Below are 19,329 nucleotides of genomic sequence, written 5' to 3'. Positions count from 1 at the left end.
GAGGAAGAAAAAGAAGGGAGGGGGGAAAGCTATAAAGAAGAAAAGAAGAGACAGGAAAGAAGAGGGGGAGAAAGGAAGGGGCAGGTGACATTGGCTGGGAGTGGGGTGCAGGCTAACCTTGACATCCTTGGGACCGCCCACCCGAGGGGCGTGGTAGAAGGCCGCCTGCTGAACAGCCACCATCAGAGCGTTCTTCTGAGCAGCCTGGCAGGCAAGGGTCACTTGCATGTTCTCCACTCCTGAGTGGAGCAAGAGCTACAGGAAGAAAACACGTTAGGAGTTGCTCCCTTAAAGAAAGAGGTGACACTGAGGTTGAGATCATCACTTATTCAACAGGTAGACACATATATGAATTTAAGTGCAAGGTGGGCTGCGAGCCTTGCTACTCAGCCATTAGATGGAACTTGGTCTCTCCACAAGCAGCTATTCATCCTAGCAAGGCTGGCTCCAGGACTGATTTCTCTGCAGCTGGACACCATGAAGGCTCCCAATGATCAGGAAAGGGTGGGTAGGTTCTACATGGACTCGAGGATGGACTCTTGTAAGCCAAGGTTAGGTCAATATTGAAACAAAAATTACACACATAAGCCAAGCATGGTGGCATATGCTTGTAATCCCAGGGCTTGGGAGGCTGAGACAGGAGGATCACAGGTTCAAGGCCAGCTTCAACAACTTAGATCCTGTTTTTAAAATAAAAAACAAAAAGGCCTGTAGGTTGGAGGTAGAATGTCCCTGGGTTCAATTTCCAGTACCACCAAAATAAACAAATAATCCCACAGAGAGAAGAAAAGAAATCTGAGTGGCAGAGGAAAAAAAAACAGCATTAGGGCTAAAAAAGATCAGATTTTAAAAATTTGTATATTTTGCCGGGTGTGGTGGCGCACGCTTGTATTCCCTGTGCTTGGGAGGTGGAGACAGGAGGATCGTGCAGGTTCGAACTCAACCATGCTGGCTTAAGAGATCCTGTTTCCAAATAAAAAAGTATAAACATAGGCCTGGGAGTGTAACCCAGAGGTAGAAGGGTTTCCAGGAATCCCAGTACCACACACACACAAAAAAACTGTATATTTTAAAAGCCTGATGCAAACTTGGTTCACCACACATGCTTCTTTGTTTTTTCTAACAGAAATTCTTACACCTGGCCTGACAGTTTCTGTGCAAGCCAGGCCAACATGCACATCATTACCGATGAAGTGAAGCTCTTCTTAGAAAGCCAAATTTATATGAAGTAAATACGTATTTAAAAAAACACAAGAGCCACTTGCTTTATTTTACTTTAGTTTCTTCTTAAAAAAAAAAAAAACTTACCTTAAGGATGGCTTCTTTCGTATAAAAACTAAATTTGCCAACTTGGTTCTCGTCCAGCTCAGAGATGGCTAAGACAAGAGCAGCCGGGGAATATCTGGGGGAAGAAGTAGGAGGGGACACGGGTCAGGGTCGAGCCATCTGGGGACACTTTCATTCCAGCCCTTGCATCGCAGGAGAGAGATGCCCATTCTGATGGACAGAATGGCATGTGATCAGGTCTGGAACATCAGTAGTAAGAGCCACTGAAAGCTTGGTGGGGTTTTTTGTTTGTTTGTTTTGTTGGCTTTTTTTGTAGTACTGGAGATTGAACCCAGGGGCATTCTACCTCCAAGCTACATCCCAGCCCTATTTTTATTTTTTATTTTGAAATAGGTTCTCACAAAGTTGCAGAGGGCATAAATAGCTGAGGCTGGCCATGAACCTGTGATCCTCCTGTCTCAGCCTCCCAAGTACTGGGATTATAAGCATGCACCATCACGCCTGGCTCACTGAAAGTTTTATACAAGACAATATATGTATCTCCAGACTGGAAGGGCTCTTGAGTATTTTCTGTTCTTATCAGATTTGATCTCTCTTTGGCTGTGGTGACTGCTCCATACTGTTTGAAATTCTTATGTCATTTATTTATTTATTTATTTATTTATGCTGTATAGGGATTGAGCCCAGGGGCATTCTACCTCTGAGCTACATCACCAGGCCTATTTTATTTTTTTATTTTGAAACAGGGCCTCACTACTTGCTGAGGCTATCCTCGAACTTGTAGTCCTCTTATCTCAGCCTCCTAAGTACTGGAATTACAGGTGTGCACCACCCACCTAGCTTCCTTTTACACTTTTGACCATACCTGTTCAGCATCCCTCACTGATCTCCCCCCTTGTAGCACCCTCTAAATGTTGTCTAATTCTCACTCTCTCTCACGGTATTAAATATATATATATATATATATATATATATATATATATATATATATATATATATATTTGCAGTATTAGGGATGGAACCCAGGGGCATTCTATCTCTGAGCTACACTCCCAGCCCAATTTTTTTATTCTCACTGAGATGCAAAGGCCTCACTAGTAGCTGTCCACAAACCGGGATCCTCCTGTCTCAGCCTCCCAAATGCTGGAATTACAAGCATGCACCATCACGCCTGGCTTAATAATCATTTAAATATACTTTTCAGCCACATTGCCACCTTGGGACACATTCCTTTATAATGATGAGACTTTGTCAAGTAATATAATCTTTGTCAACCTTGGTTTCTTCATCTATAAATGGGGATATTGTCCACCTTATAGGGTTATATCAAATACAAATGTGTGTGTGTGTGTGTGTGTGTGTGTGTGCGTGTGCGTGTGTGTTACTGGGGATTGAACTCAGGGGCATTCTATCCCTGAGCTATACTCCCAGTCCTACTTAATTTTTATTTTGAAACAGGGTCTCATTAAGTGTTAAGGGCCTTGCTAATTTTCTGAGCCTGACCTTGAACCTGATCCTTCTATCTCAGTCTTCCAAGTACTGGGATTACAGGTGTGCGCCACTATGCCTGGCATAAATGTGTTTTTAGAAGCCACTATACTCAACTTTGGTGTGTGCTGTTGCTACAGCGGCCCTCCAAGGTGGCTATGTACACAAAATTAACATACATAAAATAGATACAAACTCAAGACACAAGTTTTCTAGATGATTAAACCTTCCCCTAGTAATTCTGAAGGCTCCCTGTGTCTGGGTCATCACTGGAGAGACTGATCACCACTTGACCAGGACCAGAGTGTTCAGACCAGAGTGTTCAAGCAGTTTGTGCAGATTGGTGGGTTCCAGATGAACAAAAATCTGCACTATTTTCTCTGCAGTGTAAACACCAGCTTGAGAAGAATATCCTTGAAGGAGAGTATATAGCTGAACTCTAGACATTTTTTTTCCAGTTGGAGACCTAGCCTCCTCTGAGGCCTGATCATGCTTTCTGTCTTGGCTTCCATAACAGAGCTCCATCTTTACACTAAATTCTGGTTTGGAATTAGCTAGTGTGACAGGATGGAGCAGGGGTTTTTGCCTCCAGAGGATTACTTGGTAGTATCCGGAGACATCTTCAAACATCAGGAACAGCCAAGGGGTTAGGAGTCAGAGGGGAGGGGAGAGCTCGTGGGGGTTACTACTGGCATCTACTGGACAGAAATCAGAAATGCTGCTAAGTAACTAAGACACACAGGACAGCCTCCTCCCTGGAAGAAGATTAATCCAGCCCTAAATTTCCATTGTGCCTCGGCTGAGAGACCTGGGGATTCTGTCTTCTACCATCCTAATCCATTTCATTCCAGTCACCCACTGAGGAGCCCTCCGGCATGTTAGCATATCAGTTATAATGTGAGCAGTGATTCATGCTCGCAAAACAAGAGCAACTTCCCTTCCTTGGGGTCCCCTTTGCCCTCCATAGAGTGGAGCCAGTACTAGGAATCTTCAAAGACAGAGAAGGGGCCCTGGGGGAAAGGACAGATAGTAGAGAAAGAGAGAAGAAAGCCTCTGAATAACGAAAAAGAAAGACTCCTTCCTCTAGCTGAGGAAGTCTGTAGCTTTGTGGTCTGTAGCTGAGAAAGAGTGTTTCCTTTCTGGCAATGGGCTGCCCATCTGGGTCATGAAAAAGAGGTCTCACTGGTTGGAGTTGGTTTCTCTTAACTACCTCAGCTGAAATACTGCTTACATATTAGATTTGTCCACTGTGTTATAGTTTCAAGAAAAGTACCTCTCAGGAAACTTAGGTAACAGCCGGGTGTGGTGGAGCACCCTTGTGATTCCAGTACTTGGGAGGCTGAAGCAGGAGGATTGTAGGTTTAAGGCCAACCTCGGCAATTTAGCAAGATCTTGTTTCAAAATAAATAATAGAAAATGGGGCTGGGGGTGTAGCTTGGAAGTAGAATACTTCTGAGTTCAATCCCCAGTGCCAAAAAAAAAAAAAAAAAAAATGGAAGGAAGGATGGAAGGAAACAAGGAAGGGGCATCATAGCAGATAGAATATAAGAAGAGAATTTAGAAGTGCAATTACACTTGTGTGTCTACTGGTGAGAGAATTATTTTCACTGTTTGTTTATTCAGCGCTGTCACTGTGACCTCCAGAGGCTCACCTGTCAACCCGGCCACTGTCCTCCAGCAGAGAAGTGATAAAGACAGAAGGGGGCTGGTCTGCCTTGTCCTTGAGTGATGCAAATTCAAAGTGCACAGGCCTCAGGTACAAATGGTAATCTTCAAAACCCATCTCCCGTGCCAATTCCTTATAGAGCCTAAGAGAAAAAGAAAGAACAGTCCCTCCTGAAAGGAAAGTAAGTGGGTAAGGAAACCAGAATGTCTGCCTAAGTACAGAAGCCAAAGTCAAGCAAGAGTAGACCTGTTAGCCCCGTGTCTGTGCTGTGCTCTCCTGGTTGCAGTGTGACAGACAGGGGAGAACAGTTAGGTAGGAGATGCCCTTGGGCGCTTCCTCGATCTTGTTTCTGCGGGCTGGCATTCGTCCTCAGCGCCCTCATGAGCTCACCGGCGTTGCCCTCTGTACAACAGTTGCCATTTTCTCCCAGAGCTCTTCACAGCTGCCTCCCGCACCCTCCTCGCAGACCAGCTTTGTTCTCCTGGATCCACGGTCTCCGTGCTCCTGCCTCATGACCCCTCTTTCTCAGAATCTATGGGTTTTTCCCCCTCCTTAGTTTCAAATGCTGGTGTTTCCTTGATTTCCAGACCTGGTCTTCTCCTCATCTACTGAATCTCCTCCTTGAGGAGTCTGTCTAACCCCAGGACCTAGAGACACTGCCATCTAAGAGTCTGTAAGCCTTGCCTCTGTCCTGGCTCAGCACTGAGCTCCGGTCCCCCATTTCCATGTCTGGCAGTGTGACCCCATTCAGACATCCCTCTGGCACCTCAGTCCACAATGCCCCCGCCCCCGCACATGCTGTTTTAATATATTTCTCATCTTGAGAAGTTGATGCATTAAGGTTGGAGCTCAGTCGGTATTATATTAGTTTGCTAGACTTGCTGTAACAAAATATCACAGAAACACACACAGTGTTCAGTGGCTTAAACAGCAGCCATGGATTGCCTCAGTTTGGGGGCTCAGGTGTGGGAGAGTGGGTTGTTTCTCTGGATCTGAGCAAAGGAGCCATTCTAGGCCTCGTTTCTTGGCTTGTGGGCCGCCGTCACCTCCCTGAGCCCTCACACAGGTTTCCCTCTGTGTGTGTCTGTTAGATTTCCTCTTATAAGGACACCAGTCGTACTAGATGAGGGCCTGTCCTAATAACCTCAGTTTAACTTGATGACATCTTGAAAAGACCCTGGCTTCAGATAAGGCTCCGTTCTGCCTGAGGTACTGGGGATTCCTTCTTGAACACATCAATTTTGGAGGGACACATTCAATCCATAATGGCTCTTCTTCTATGAAGCTTTCCCTGATCTACTTAGAATAAAATTTTCCATTTGCTGTGCTCCCATGGTATTTTTTTGGATGGGTAGAATATCATTATTATGCTACATTGTGAGTAATTTCACATCACCGGCTCCTGAGGGCCAGGACCATAAATCACAGAGAAGCAGTGTCAGAGAGGTGATAATACCTTGACTTCTAATTATGTGATCTCAGGCAAATTACTTTTCTGAGCCTCTATTTCCTTGCTGATGAAGTTGTAACTACCTCATAAGGATACTCTGAGAATGAAATAAAATAATACACAATACACATAAAGTCCCCAGCGAAGACCCTGGCCACAGCAGTCCCCAGCAATAGTTGGTAGATGACTGGACTTGCTATGTCCACAGGGTCTCTCATGGGGACCAGAACACAGCAGCACTCAGACACGTTTGCAACAACCTCTCCAGGTCCATCTTTTTCCTGCTAATGGAACATTTCCACTTCATGTCTTACTGTCATGCTTATAATTAAAACTGAGCTCAGTTGTCTCTCTTGTCTCCTACCTGCAGACACACACACACACACACACACACACACACACACACACACACACGCCTCTGTCCTACCTGGATGCTGCTACTGACTTATGTCTCTTCTTTTCTAGGGCCCCTTCCACTCAGCTTCATTATATTCAAGAGCAAAATCAGCCAGTATTCCCAAAGGGCCTGGTGTGGCATAGGCCCCACACCAGGTGTTTCGGTTGGAACGTGTCTCCGGAATTCATGTGTTGGAAACTTAATCCTCAACAACAAGTGTTGAGAGGTGGGACCTCTAAGACGTGCCTAGGTCACGAGGGCTCTGCTGTGATGAGGGAGTGAGTAGCTTAGTCCTGTGGGAGAGGGTTCCTGATAGAAGAAGGAGTGTGGCACCCTGTGTCTTTCCCTCTCCCTCCTCCTCTCCCTCTTGCGCTTGCCTTTCTGCCTTCTGCTGCAGGATGATACAGCAAGAAGGACCTTACCAAATGCAGGATCCTCGACCTTGGACTTTCCAGCCTCCAGAACGGTAAGAAACAAACCTCTGTTCTTTATAAATTACCCAGTCTCAAGTTTTCTGTTACAGCAACACAAAACAGATTAAGACACCAGGGAATGGGATAATGATAAATAACCTGGACAGGGCTTTTGCGTTCAGGGAATTCATGGCGGCAGGAAAACAAATAAACCAGTAGTAAGCATGTAATTAAAAGGACAGGTGCAGGTGCTCAATGGAGAGAAAGGCTGGGTGCCACGGGGAGGACCAGCCTGGTTGAGGGGTCAGAGTGGCACCAGGGAGGCTTAGAGGGAAGGGGAAGCAGAAGAGCACAGTGACCAGTTTGGCCAGTTAGAAAGCTGAGTCTGGGCAAGGGCTGCCAGAGGCAGGAGACCCGGGGACCGTTACTGGTTTCCCTTGACTTGTCACAAAGCTCATCTTCTGCTTGGCTCCGTGGTCCCTACTCACCTGGCCAGGTGTGCGCTCTCCACACTCATGGCGATCAGCCGGTGGCGGAGGGTCAAGAGTTCCAGAAGTTTGGAAAATGTCTCCAGGAGCAGTGTGTGAGAATCCTGGCCTCGTTCCTGTCCTTCCTCCGCTGCAGACTTGAGCGCAAGCAGGCCTATCTCCACCACGAGAGAGGGGTCTCCCATCACCTTGGCTGAGAACAGCTGAAAGAAAAGAACAAAGCACTTTTCAAAACATGAAAAAAGAGGCCTCACATATTAAAACAACAACAAAACAAACAAAAACAAAAGAACTGAGCCGGGCATAGTAGTGCATGTGTGAAATTCCAGTACTTGGGAGGCTGAGACAGGAGGATCACAGGTTTGAGGCCAGCCTCAGAAACTTAATGAGACACTCAGCAATTAGTGGAGGCGCTGTCTCAAAACAAACAAACAAACAAACAAACAAACAAAAAACACAAAAACACAAAAAAACAAAAAAACAAAAAAAACCAGGGCCAAGGGTGAAGCTGAGAGGTAGAACATCCCCTGGATTCAATCCTTAGTACCACAGCCCTCAAAAAACACCTCTCAATGTTGGTGGCAGACTCTGGATCCAGATTTCCTGGACTCAAGTCTTAGCTCTGACATAAACTCAGATTTCAAGCAATTTACTCAATTTTGCTTTTCTCAGTTTCCTCATCTGTAAAGTACGGATAAAGACAATAACAATCTCTACTAGATACTAACAGAGAATAGCTACCTCGTAGGCTTTTTGAGAGAGCGGAGTGAACATGTGCAAAAGCCTTCGCTGTTGTCATTGTTACAAATCTCTGCAGTCTAAATAAAGAACAAAAATGACAAAAGTAATCTAAATAGAAGGCCCAAAGCAGGGCATGGTGGCACACACCTGCAATCCCAGCACTTGGGAGGCTGACTGGAGAACCTGAGACAGGCTCAAGGCCAGCCCCAGAAACTTTAGCAAGACTGTTTCAAAGGAAAAGAAATTTTAAAAAATGAAGGTCTGAGTGTAGCTTAGAGGAAAAATGCCCGTGTTTCATCTCTAGTATGAAGGAGGAGGAAGAGGAAGAAGAAGGAGGAAGAAGATTCAGAAAAGGAAGAGGAGGAGGAGGAAGAGGAGGAGGAGGAAGAAGAGGAGGAGGGAGGGAGAAGAAGAAAAACAGGAAAAAATGTCAGGCATGGTGGTGTGTGCCTATAATCCCAGTACTTGAGAGGCTGAAACAAGAGGATCACAGGTTTAAGGCTGGCCTCGGCAACTTAGACCCCGTTTCAAAATAAAAATAATCAGACTGAGGGTATATCTCAGAGGTGGAATATCCTTAGATTCAATCCGTAGTCCCTCTCTTTCCACCCCACATACACATAAAAAAGGAATAAAATGACAAATATAAAACATCTGGAGGAATATTTTCTTTCTGCATTTGGGAAGATAGGAGAAATCACAAAGGAAATTAGCAACAGGTTTGACTATATGGAAATAAGAGGAAAATATATGCAGAAAATACGATAAACAAAAAGGCTAAAAAGTTTTTGTTTAAAAAAACCTCATGTACGTCAATTGGAATAACATTAGGATTCTAACTGATAAAGGAATAAAGAGAAAAAACAGAAATGCCACAAAAATTATATCTAGTAACAGAACATTTTGCAAGAATCATCTCAATATACAGAAAGAAAATGTAAATTAAGGGCACAATGCCACCTTTTATGTGAGCATGTGCATAGGCAAACACATTACGTACTTTCACCTATGACTATACTGCCTGTTATAGCACATCTGGTGAATATATATTTTTGGTGGCTATATAAGTTGGCACAAATATTTTGGAAAGCAATATTCCAGTGTGTACCCAAAGATTTAAATTTCATTTCAGCAATTCTACTGCCAAGAATCTATCAATCTATCACAATATAGAAAAACCTATAAACATAAAGGTGTACCATTAGCATTTTAATTCATTCATTCATTTTTGTGGTACTGGAGATTGAGCCCAAGGGCATTCTACCTTTGAGCTATACCCTCAGCCCTATTTAAAATTTTCTTTTTAAAAATTGGAAACAGTATGTCACTAAGTTGCTGAGGCTGGCTTTAAGCCTGTGCTTCTCCTGTCTCAGCCTCCCAAGTACTAGGATTACAGGTGCACCACCACACCCGGCTAGGATTTTTAATATGATGAAAAACCCCACTGCCAACATCATATTAAATGGGGAAAAACTTCAAGAATTCCCCCTAAAAACAGGAACGAGACAAGGATGTCCATTATCATCACTTCTCTTCAATATAGTACTAGAGACTCTAGCCAGAGCAATAAGACAAGACAAGGAAATCAAAGGAGTACAAATAGGAAAAAGAAGAACTCAAACTTTCACTATTTGCAGATGACATGATATTATATTTAGAAGACCCAACAAACTCAACCAAAAGGCTTATAGAACTGATCAACAAATTCAGCAAAGTGTCTGGATACAAAATCAATCTTAAAAAATCAGAAGCTTTTCTGTATACCAACTATAAATCCACTAAAAAAAAATTCTGAAAACACTTCCACTCAGGATCTCCCACAAAAAATAAAATATTTAGAAATAAACTTAACCAAGGAGGTAAAAGATCTCTACAAAGAAAATTATAAAACATTGATAAAAGAAATCAAAGAAGATCTTAGAAGATGGAAAGATCTTTCATGTTCATGGATTGGCAGAATAAATATCATTAAAATGGCCATCATTCCAAAAGTGATCTACAGATTCAACACAATGCCCATTAAACTAGCCAAGATCATTCCTCACAGACATAGATAAATCAGCCCTTAAATTTATTTGGGAGACGCGGCAGCAGCACCATACTGCCGGCGGCACCGGCGAATTCACGGGACGGCTACAGCAAGCCGAGGTGAGCCACTGCGGAACAGCCAAGCGGGATTTCTCCACGCAGAGAGCATCTAAAGCTCCCAGTGGCCGAGCTCAGCACACGCTGCAGGGATTCAGAGTGGAAATCAAAACCAAGAAGAAAAACACCAGCCCCACAGCCGAGGGCGTAGCAGCGAGCCATATTGCCACCGGCGGCAGGAGCACCGAATTCAGCGAGGCCAGTACAGCTACATCTGCGTACTCAAGAACAGTGAGTCAAATTGCGGGCCACAGAGGAGCAATCCCAGTACTGTACTCCCTGGGACTTGACCCAGTGGGGGAGGGGCGGTGACAGAGATATCACACCATAGGAGAACGTGCAACCTGGCACCCCCCACAGTCTAAAGCAGCCTCTATCGACTCTCTGGGTCGGAGACTCTGTGATAAAACCCAGTAAAGGAGTAGTGGGGTCTGAGATACTACTGACTCGAGATCCAGAACACCTTAAGTGAAGTCATAGTGACCCAAGGGAAGAACCCAGAGAAGGCACAAACATCCGAAATCATGGGAAAGAGGAATAATACTGGAGCAATAAATGCCCACAACCCCACAACATCAGAACCCGATAAAACAGAAAATCAGAGATTTCTAGAAGATCAAATCAGGAAAATAACTGTAGAAATAATAGAGGTGCTTCGAAAAGAACTCAGAGAGAGCCAAAAAGAGATAAAGGATGCAATTAATGAAGTAAAGGCCTCAATTCAAAGCACAAACAACCGATTAGACCACATGGAGAACAGAATCTCGCTCTTAGAAGATGATCATTCCAAAAATGAACGCATAGTTTCTAATCTAGAAAAAAATATCCGACAGCAGGAATCTGATATTGAAGAAATATGGGTCCATTTTAAGAGAGCTAACCTAAGAATATTTGGAATAGAGGAGGGAAAAGAAAGTGAAACCAAAGGGATCAACAATCTCTTCCAGGAAGTAATAGCAGAAAATTTTCCAGACATAGAGCAAGAGGTTGATACACAGGTCCAGGAAACTTATAGAACTCCCTTTAGACAGGATCGGAGAAGAGGATCCCCACGCCACATAATTGTCAAAATGACCAATGTGGAAGCCAAGCAGAGAATCTTAAAGGCAACAAAAGCAAAGGGCCAAGTGACATTCAGAGACAAGCCAATTAGAATCACTCCAGACTTCCCAAACCAAGTTATGAGAGCCAGAAGGGCTTGGCGTAACATATTCCAAACTCTAAAAGAAAACAACTTCCAGCCAAAAATTTCCTACCCAGCAAAACTTTCTATCAAATTAGATGGAGAAATAAGAAGCTTCCATGACAAACAGAAACTGAAGGAATTTATATCTTCAAAACCAGCACTAGAGAAAATACTCAAAGAGATTAACTACAAAGAAGAAATAGGTAACACACTCCAGAACTAGAGAAACAAGATTTTCCATCCAACAGACAACTAAGATTGGTTATCTGTGGAGATTCATTATTTATGTTAGTCTGTTACCTATCTCTAAAGGGTATTGTTTGCCTTTATTGTTGTTAATTTCTAGGATTTCTAGTTGGAATATTAATATACCTTCAGATATAGCATTTGGAAATATTTTATCCCATTCTATTAGTAACTGTTAACTCTGTTTACATTGTCTTTGGATATACAATATTTTTTTTATTTTTTAGGGAGTTTGTATACTCCTCTGTTGCCTGTTCCATTGAAATCATAACCAAGAAATCACTGCCAATTTCAATGTTGTGAGGTTTAATGACCCAGATTTTCTCCTAAAAGTTTATAGTCTTAAGATTTATATTTAGGTCTATTATCTATTTTGAGTTAATATTTGTATATGGGATTAGGTAAGGGTCCAATTTTATTCTTTTCCATGTAATTATTATTTTTAACAATATTTAGTTAAAAGAGTAATATTTCTACCACCAAATGTTCGTGGAAACCTTGTCAAAAATAACTTGACAATATAGGGAAGAATTTAGCTCTAGGCTTTTATTTAACTCCAATGGTTTATATATCTGCCTTTAGAATAGTACTACACTGTTTCAATTATTGTAGCTTTATATGGTTTGAAATCAGAAAATATATATCTTCTAGCTTTGTTCTTTTTCAAGATCATTTTGGGTACCTAGAGTCCATATTCCATATTAGGATAGATTTTTTTCTGAAAAATAAATATATAAATATATGATAGTTTCACCTAAAAAATAGAAAAAAAATATTCTCTGGTAATAAAGAAAGCAAAAAGAAATATTGAAATGTTATCTTTAAGTCATCAAAAGCTTGGTATCAGACAAATGAAACTGTTATGTGAGATTATCATTTTTAATTTTAGATAAATTGCCATAATACTAGATGTCAACTACTAAGCCAAGCATGGGAGGGAGGGATAGGGAGAGAATGGGGTGGGGATTGGGTGAGGGCTGACTAGGAAAAGTGTGCATGTATGTCTACAAAAGTATGTATCCTACTATGATGTATGAATACAGTGCACCAATAAAAAAAATAAAGAAAGAAAGAAAAGAAAAAAAATAAAAAGAAAAAAAATTATTTGGAATAACAAAAAGCCCAGAATAGCCAAAGTAGTTCTCAGCAACAAAAACCGTGCAGGAGGAATCACAATACCTGACTTTAAACTATACTACAAAGCCATCATAATAAAAACAGCATGGTACTGGCAAAAAAACAGAAACATAGACCAATGGAGCAGAATATAAGACCCAGAAGCAAGCTTACACACTTTCAGCCAATTGATTTTTGACAAAGGGGCCAAAAACATCCACTGGAAAAAGATAGCCTCTTCAACAAATGCTGTTGGCAAAACTGGCTAACCATATGCAGAAAATTGGAAATTAATCTCACTTTCTCACCATGTACTTAAGTCAATTCAAGATGGATCAAAGACTTGGAAATTAAACCAGAGACCTTGAAGCTCCCTGAAGAGGGCATAGGTCCAACACTGCAACACATAGGCACAGATAAAAAAACTTTCTCAACAAAACCCCAAAGACACAACAAATTAAAAGGCAAATTAATACGTGGGATTGCATGAAACTGAAGAGCTTTTGTTCAGCAAAGGAAACTGTCAAGAACCTCAATTAAGAGCCAACATAATGGGAGAAGATTTTTGCCACCTCCCCCTCCGATAGAGGACTAATATCTGGAATATACAGAGAACTCAAGAAACTCAACACTAACAAAACAAATAATCCAATAACAAAATGGGCAAGTGAACTAAATAGACACTTCATGAAAGAAGAAATTCAAATGGCCAATAAATGCAAGAAAAAGTGCTCAACATCACTGGCAATCAGAGAGATGCAAATCAAAACTACCCTGAGATTTCACCTAACTCCAACTGGAATGGCAATCATTCAAAACACAAACAACAACAGATGCTGGCGAGGATGTGGAGAAGTGGGAACTCTAAGACATTGTTGGTAGGATTGCAAATTAATGCAACCACTTTGGAAAACAGTATGGCAAATCCTCAGAAGAATGGGAACAAATCTACCATTTGATCCAGCAATACCACTTCTGGGTATCTACCCAAGAGAAAGGAAACCAAACTACCAAACTAATGCATGTGTATCTATGTTCATAGCTGCATAATTCACCATAGCCAAACTATGGAACCAGCCAAGATGTCCATCAACAGATGAATGGATTACAAAACTGTGGGATATGTACACAATGGAATTTTACTCAGCCATCAGAAAAAAAAAAAACTCAATTACATCATTTTCAGGGAAATGGATGGAACTGGAGGACATTAAGCTAAGTGAGATTAGTCAGTCACAAAAAATAAGAAATCAGATGTTTTCCCTAATATATGAAAGCTAAGGGGAAATGGGTCATAGGAGGAACTCTAGATGAAAAAGGAAATCCTATAGAGAAGCAAACAAGACAACCTAAATGAGGGGATGGGAGGGGGGGGGAGAAGGAAAATCTCTAAAACACGCAATGTACTTAAACATATCGAAGTCAACCACTAAGCCGAGCAAGGGAAGGAGGGATGGGGAGGGAATGGGCTGGGGATTGGGTAGGGGTTAAATCAGTGATGTGTACAGGTATATACACACAAGATTTTTACCCCAATATGATGTATGTATATAATGCACCAGTAAAAAGTTTAAAAAATATGATGAAAAACTAGAAACCACTTGAACAGGCATCAATAGGAAAATGGCTAGAGAATTTCTGATTCATCATGTAAAGAAATTACGTGTTCATAGAGGAGAATACAAAGACCAGTTAGTAATATGGAAAATATATATAACACTAAGAAAAACGAAGATAACGGTGTAGGAAGGATCTGATTATAACTGTGTAAAACATACATGTAAGGAATACCTGAATTCAGAAAAATAATGAGTGCATTGAAGTGATCATATTTAGGTTAAATTTTGTCTGCTCCTTTTTTTTTTTTGCTAACATTCTTTGTAGTGTTATACAATTTTTTTTATCAATTTAAAATAAAAGCCAATCTTAGTTTGGGCTCTTAGTTTGGGCAGGAAGAGGTGGAGGCCAAGGCAAAACCATGAAGCTGATATTTTGGGCAGCTGGGGCTCTTAGAATATCCTCTGTCATACAGAAAATGCCCCACATTAAGACTCAATTGAAAACCCAGACCTAGTCTTGATAGCCTTCATAGAAAAAGAAAAGGATTAAAATCCAACTACAGACAAATAGAAACCATTATACCACAGTTTGAATCATTGAGCAGCAGAGGAAGGAGCTTTAGAAATCACGGAGCTTACCGCCCTTAAGTTCTTCCTAAATACACAAATGTAATTTTATAAACAAGTTAACTGAGGCTTGGGGAGGCCAAGACGCTTGCTCAGAGTCACTCAGCAAGACAATGGCAGGGCTGAACCTGAGTCTAGATCCTTGACTCCTGACTCAGTGATCTCTCCCCTTCACCAGAGTTTGACACAAAACAAAAAAGAGGAAATTTATGGAAAAGTCTTAGAAGAAAATATATAATTTTCAATAAAAGTATGTATTGTTAAAATGTAAATAAACCAGAAAATAACTTTTTTCACATACCTATGAAATCTCCCTTTGCAATTTCATTATAGCAGTATCCTTCTGAACTAGAAACTTTGGCCAAAAAAAAAAAAATCACATAAAAATGTTGGCAAGCCCTATGACTGCACTGTCTCTGGCCAAATAGAGGGGAATAAAGCCAAACAGAAAAACAAAGCTAAACAGTAACATCTGGAAGGAAACAGTCTCTTTGCCAACTACCCCCTGCAGAAAGAACCCACATCTTTCTGGAGCTGTGCACTGTACCAGGCCCCAGGCTTGGTGGGAGCGAGCCACAGGTTCAGGGCCAGCCGCAGGACGCGTCGCTCCAGCTCAGCGAGGCCACTGGCTGAGGCAGGCCTGCGGGCGCTGCGGGCCTCTTGAAGCAGGTGCTCTAGGGCTTTGGGGATGAGCCCCGCCAGGCCGAGGGAAGGGTGGAACTCCAGCAGGTGAACGTTTTTCAGATCTGGGCTTGAGTAAGACGGAAAACAAATGATCAGTTACACAATGAAGAACTTACTCCGTTTCTGAAGATATTGAAACTTTACGTTTTTAAAGATCAGTAATGCAGCTTCTATGGATCTGCAGCATTGTAAAGAACTGGGAACACAGCTGGGCATGGTGGTACAGGCCTGTCATTCCAGTACTGGGGAGGTTGAGATAGGAGGGTCACAGATTTGAGACCAGACTCAACAACTTAGCAAGGTTTTCAGCAACTGAGCAAGACTTTGTTTCAAAAAATAAAAAAAGGGCTAGAGATGTAGCTCGGAGATAGAATGCCTGTGAGTTCAATCCCCAGTACCAAAATAAATAAGTAAGTAAGAACCAAACCAAATCAAAACAAAACAAAAGCCTCAGAACTTAGAGGGACCTCAGAAGCCAACCAGGGAACCTACTGGATTTTACAACATGCTCTTTGCCTTAACATAAACTCTTTAAAATGGAAAGAAACAGGTGTATATCCTAAAAGACCGATAAGAATTAAGGCTGTGTATGAGCAGAGCACAGTTGTGTGCACCTATAGTTCCAGCACTTTGGGAAGCTCAGGCAGGAGGATCACTTAAACTCAGGAGTTTGGACAACATAGTAATACCTGTTTCTTTTTTAAAGAAAAAAATAAAAGAAAAATTATCTGGAAAAACTACCAATGTTTCAGTAATAAATATCTAGTCAAATATTTGAAAACAAGCCAGGTGCGGTGGCCCACACTTGTAATCCCCGCGCTTAGGAGGCAGAGACAGGAGGATCGCGCAGGTTCGAAGCCAGCCTTGCTGGCTTAAGAGACCCTGTTTCCAAATAAAAATATTTAAAAAATAGGTCTGGGAGTGTAGCCTGGAGGTAGAAGGGCTTCCAGGAACCCCAGTACCACCAAAAAATTAATATAAACAAAATAATTTTAGATAAAAGAGAAATACCATGGTTATTGGCTTGTATTTTCACCAGAATTTTTATCCTTTTCCCCCAAAATGTTAATAGACAGACAAAGACAATTTTTAAATTATGTGAACAACTGCTGGAATATTTTAGAAGAATATTATATTTTCAACACGGATGAGGCCAAAACCAATAAAATGTTCTTCTGTGAGTTATTACTTTGGAAAAAAAAGGATATAATACAAGTCAACTACATAGAACTGAAGAACATAAATGTTTCCCCTTAAATCTATGCAAATGGGATTCTTCTTAGTCCTGGATCTTAAGAATTCTGGCCCCAAAGCTGGAAAGGCATCTCACGAAACAAACATTTGCTTTTGAGACTATTCTGATAGGTTTCAATGTCCATATAGCCTTGGATGGGTCAGCCAAACATCATTTCCTGAATCGTAGATTCTTGCCATAGTAAGCCACACACAGCTGGTGTCTCAAGTTCATTACTGTAAAGATAGCAGTCCTGAGAAAGTACTACAGAAAAAAAACGCAGTTTGGGGTCTGGAACTCCAAGGCTGCTTCTCCCACAGAATGCTTCCTGGTCCCAAGACGCTATCATAGCCCATCATGATAACTAACTAAACTAACGTCTTTCCTTCCTTCCTCCCTTCCTTCCTTCCTTCCTTCCTTCCTTCCTTCCTTCCTTTCTTCCTTCCTTCTCTCTCTTTCTTCCTCTTCCTCTTCTGCTTCTTCTTCCTCCTCCTCCTCCTTCCCTCTTCCTCCTCCTCCTTCCTCCTTCCTCCTCCTCCTCCTCCTCCTCCTCCTCCTCCTCCTCCTCCTTCTTCTTCTTCTTCTTCTTCTTCTTCTTCTTCTTCTTCTTCTTCTCTCTCTCTCTCTCTCTCTCTCTCTCTCTCTCTGTACTGGGGATTGAATCCAGGTGCATTCTACCTCTGAGCTACACCCCCAGCCCTATTTTATTTTTTATTTTAAAACAACATCTCACTAAGGCTGAGGCTGTCCTCGAACCTGCAATCCTCCTGTCTCAGCCTCCCAGGTGGTGGGAATTACAGGTGTGCGCCACCACACTAGGCTCCATCATGGCAATTTCTTAATGTCTGCTATTGCTGGTGGAGTGCAAACCTCACAGGAGCATAGAACCATGCCCATGTTGACATCTGTGTCCCCAGGTCCTGACAGACTGCCTGGATGTTGAGAGGAGCCAAGAAAGTTCTCTACCCATCTGAAGGCAATAGAGAGATCCTGATTTAGGGCCACACAGAGCAACTTGGGGCTTGTCACCTGCTTCCCAGTTCCCTCTACCCTTAAAGACTGGAAGGAAATAGGGAGGGCAACAAAATGCCTCTCCAAAGACTCAGGAAACTGAACTTTGCTCCTTGAAGGAGTGAGACCACAAGACAGATCTTCAGAAACCTCTTTAGTGACCATTGTTAGAAGAAAGAAATTCCTTTTTTAAAAACTATGCAGCATATCTAAGTCAGGTATGTGGGCACTTTAAAAGCAACCGCTTTTCCCCCGGAACTTTTTAAGGGAACAACGATGATTCTGCACTCAGTGACATAAGTTTACATCCTCGCCATCTGTTCTTTATTATTTCCTTTTCTTTTTTCTTTCTTTTCTTTTCTTTTTTTTTTTTTTTTTTTTTTGCGGGTCTGGGGATGGAACCCAGGGGCATTCTACCTTCAAGCTACACCCCCTGCCCTATTTTTTATTCTTTATTTTGAAACAGGGTTTCACTGAGTTGCAGAGGGCCTCACTAAGTAGCTGAGGCTGTCCACGAACCGTGATCCTCCAGGTCTCAGCCTCCCAAAGGCTGGGATGACAAGCGTGCGCCGCCACTCCCGGCTTGTTCTTTATTATTTTCAAAGCAGACAGAGTCCAGTTTTCAAGGGAACCACTCTTCTGTGGCTTTTATAATGCGTCTCTCCAAAATCTTGAGAGGTGTTTTATCAAGTTGTATTTAGATTTAACACTGTACCCTCAATGAATCTAGAGTGTATGTAAAATGCCCAAAGACAACACCAACTTACCAGCTGTTGTTTAGAGAAATAAGTTGTTTGCAAACTATGTTAAGAGGAAGTCCGAATTTATTCCGATCACCTGGATGATCTTCTTGCCAGAGCCTCTGGACGTACTCCCGCTGACGCTCCATCTAAAAATGTCACATAAGCGTTCAAATTAGGAGAGGAAACTTTCCCGTGGGTGTGCTCTATGGGCCTTTATATGCCTCTCTTTGTGATTTAGCTAATTTTCACCCAGACATTGTTTTGAAGACTCATTTGCAGTGAGACATTCTGGTCTCTCAATATGAGCCAAGGGTCAGCCAAGGAGAGCAGGATACCGACTCTAAGAGGCATAAGAAAGCTCGCCGGACATGATGGCGCACATGTGTAATCCCACCACTTAGGAGACTTAGACGGGAGGATTGCAGATTTGAGGCCAGCCTCAGCAACTTAGACCCTGTTTCAAAATAAAAAACAAAAAGAGCCAGGGGTATAGCTTGGAGATAGAATGTCCCTGAGTTCAATCCTCAGAACCACACACACACACACACACACACACACACACACACACGTTCCTGTGTGTGAAAGAATTCACTAAATGGAAAAAATTCCAAGTGGATGGCAACATCCGTTGTCTCCTGTTTGCTTCACACCTAACTTGTCCCAAGAAGACATGCGCTGTGATCATTTCTCTCAATGTCCTAAAAGTCATCACAGAAAAGTTTTAAATACACCCAGTTTTATACACATTAAGGTCTTGAAAGCATGTATCATTAGTTCTTTTTTCACTACTGATAAACTTGATGATCCAATGAAATCTGAGACAATTCCTTATGAACCATTCATTGCGA

The 19,329-nt window shown here is 42.0% G+C and overlaps 1 protein-coding gene across 1 annotated transcript in view; it reads right to left on the bottom strand.

The window, feature by feature from the left end:
* LOC308266059 (uncharacterized protein) overlaps positions 1-19,329 on the bottom strand; it is a gene marked incomplete at both ends in the record, with an annotated part of 178,896 nt that overhangs the window by 94,637 nt on the left and 64,930 nt on the right. The window contains 6 exons of the mRNA XM_080700095.1: positions 118-255; positions 1,309-1,402; positions 4,428-4,583; positions 7,190-7,392; positions 15,332-15,560; positions 18,506-18,627. Coding sequence (XP_080556221.1) covers positions 118-255; positions 1,309-1,402; positions 4,428-4,583; positions 7,190-7,392; positions 15,332-15,560; positions 18,506-18,627 — 942 coding nt within the window. The remainder of the gene's footprint in view (positions 1-117; positions 256-1,308; positions 1,403-4,427; positions 4,584-7,189; positions 7,393-15,331; positions 15,561-18,505; positions 18,628-19,329) is intronic.

This window comes from Muscardinus avellanarius, assembly GCF_963383645.1.
Source record: "Muscardinus avellanarius genome assembly, chromosome: 8".
In the NCBI taxonomy this organism is placed as follows: Eukaryota; Metazoa; Chordata; class Mammalia; order Rodentia; family Gliridae; genus Muscardinus; species Muscardinus avellanarius.
This window is presented reverse-complemented; position numbering and strand designations above follow the sequence as displayed.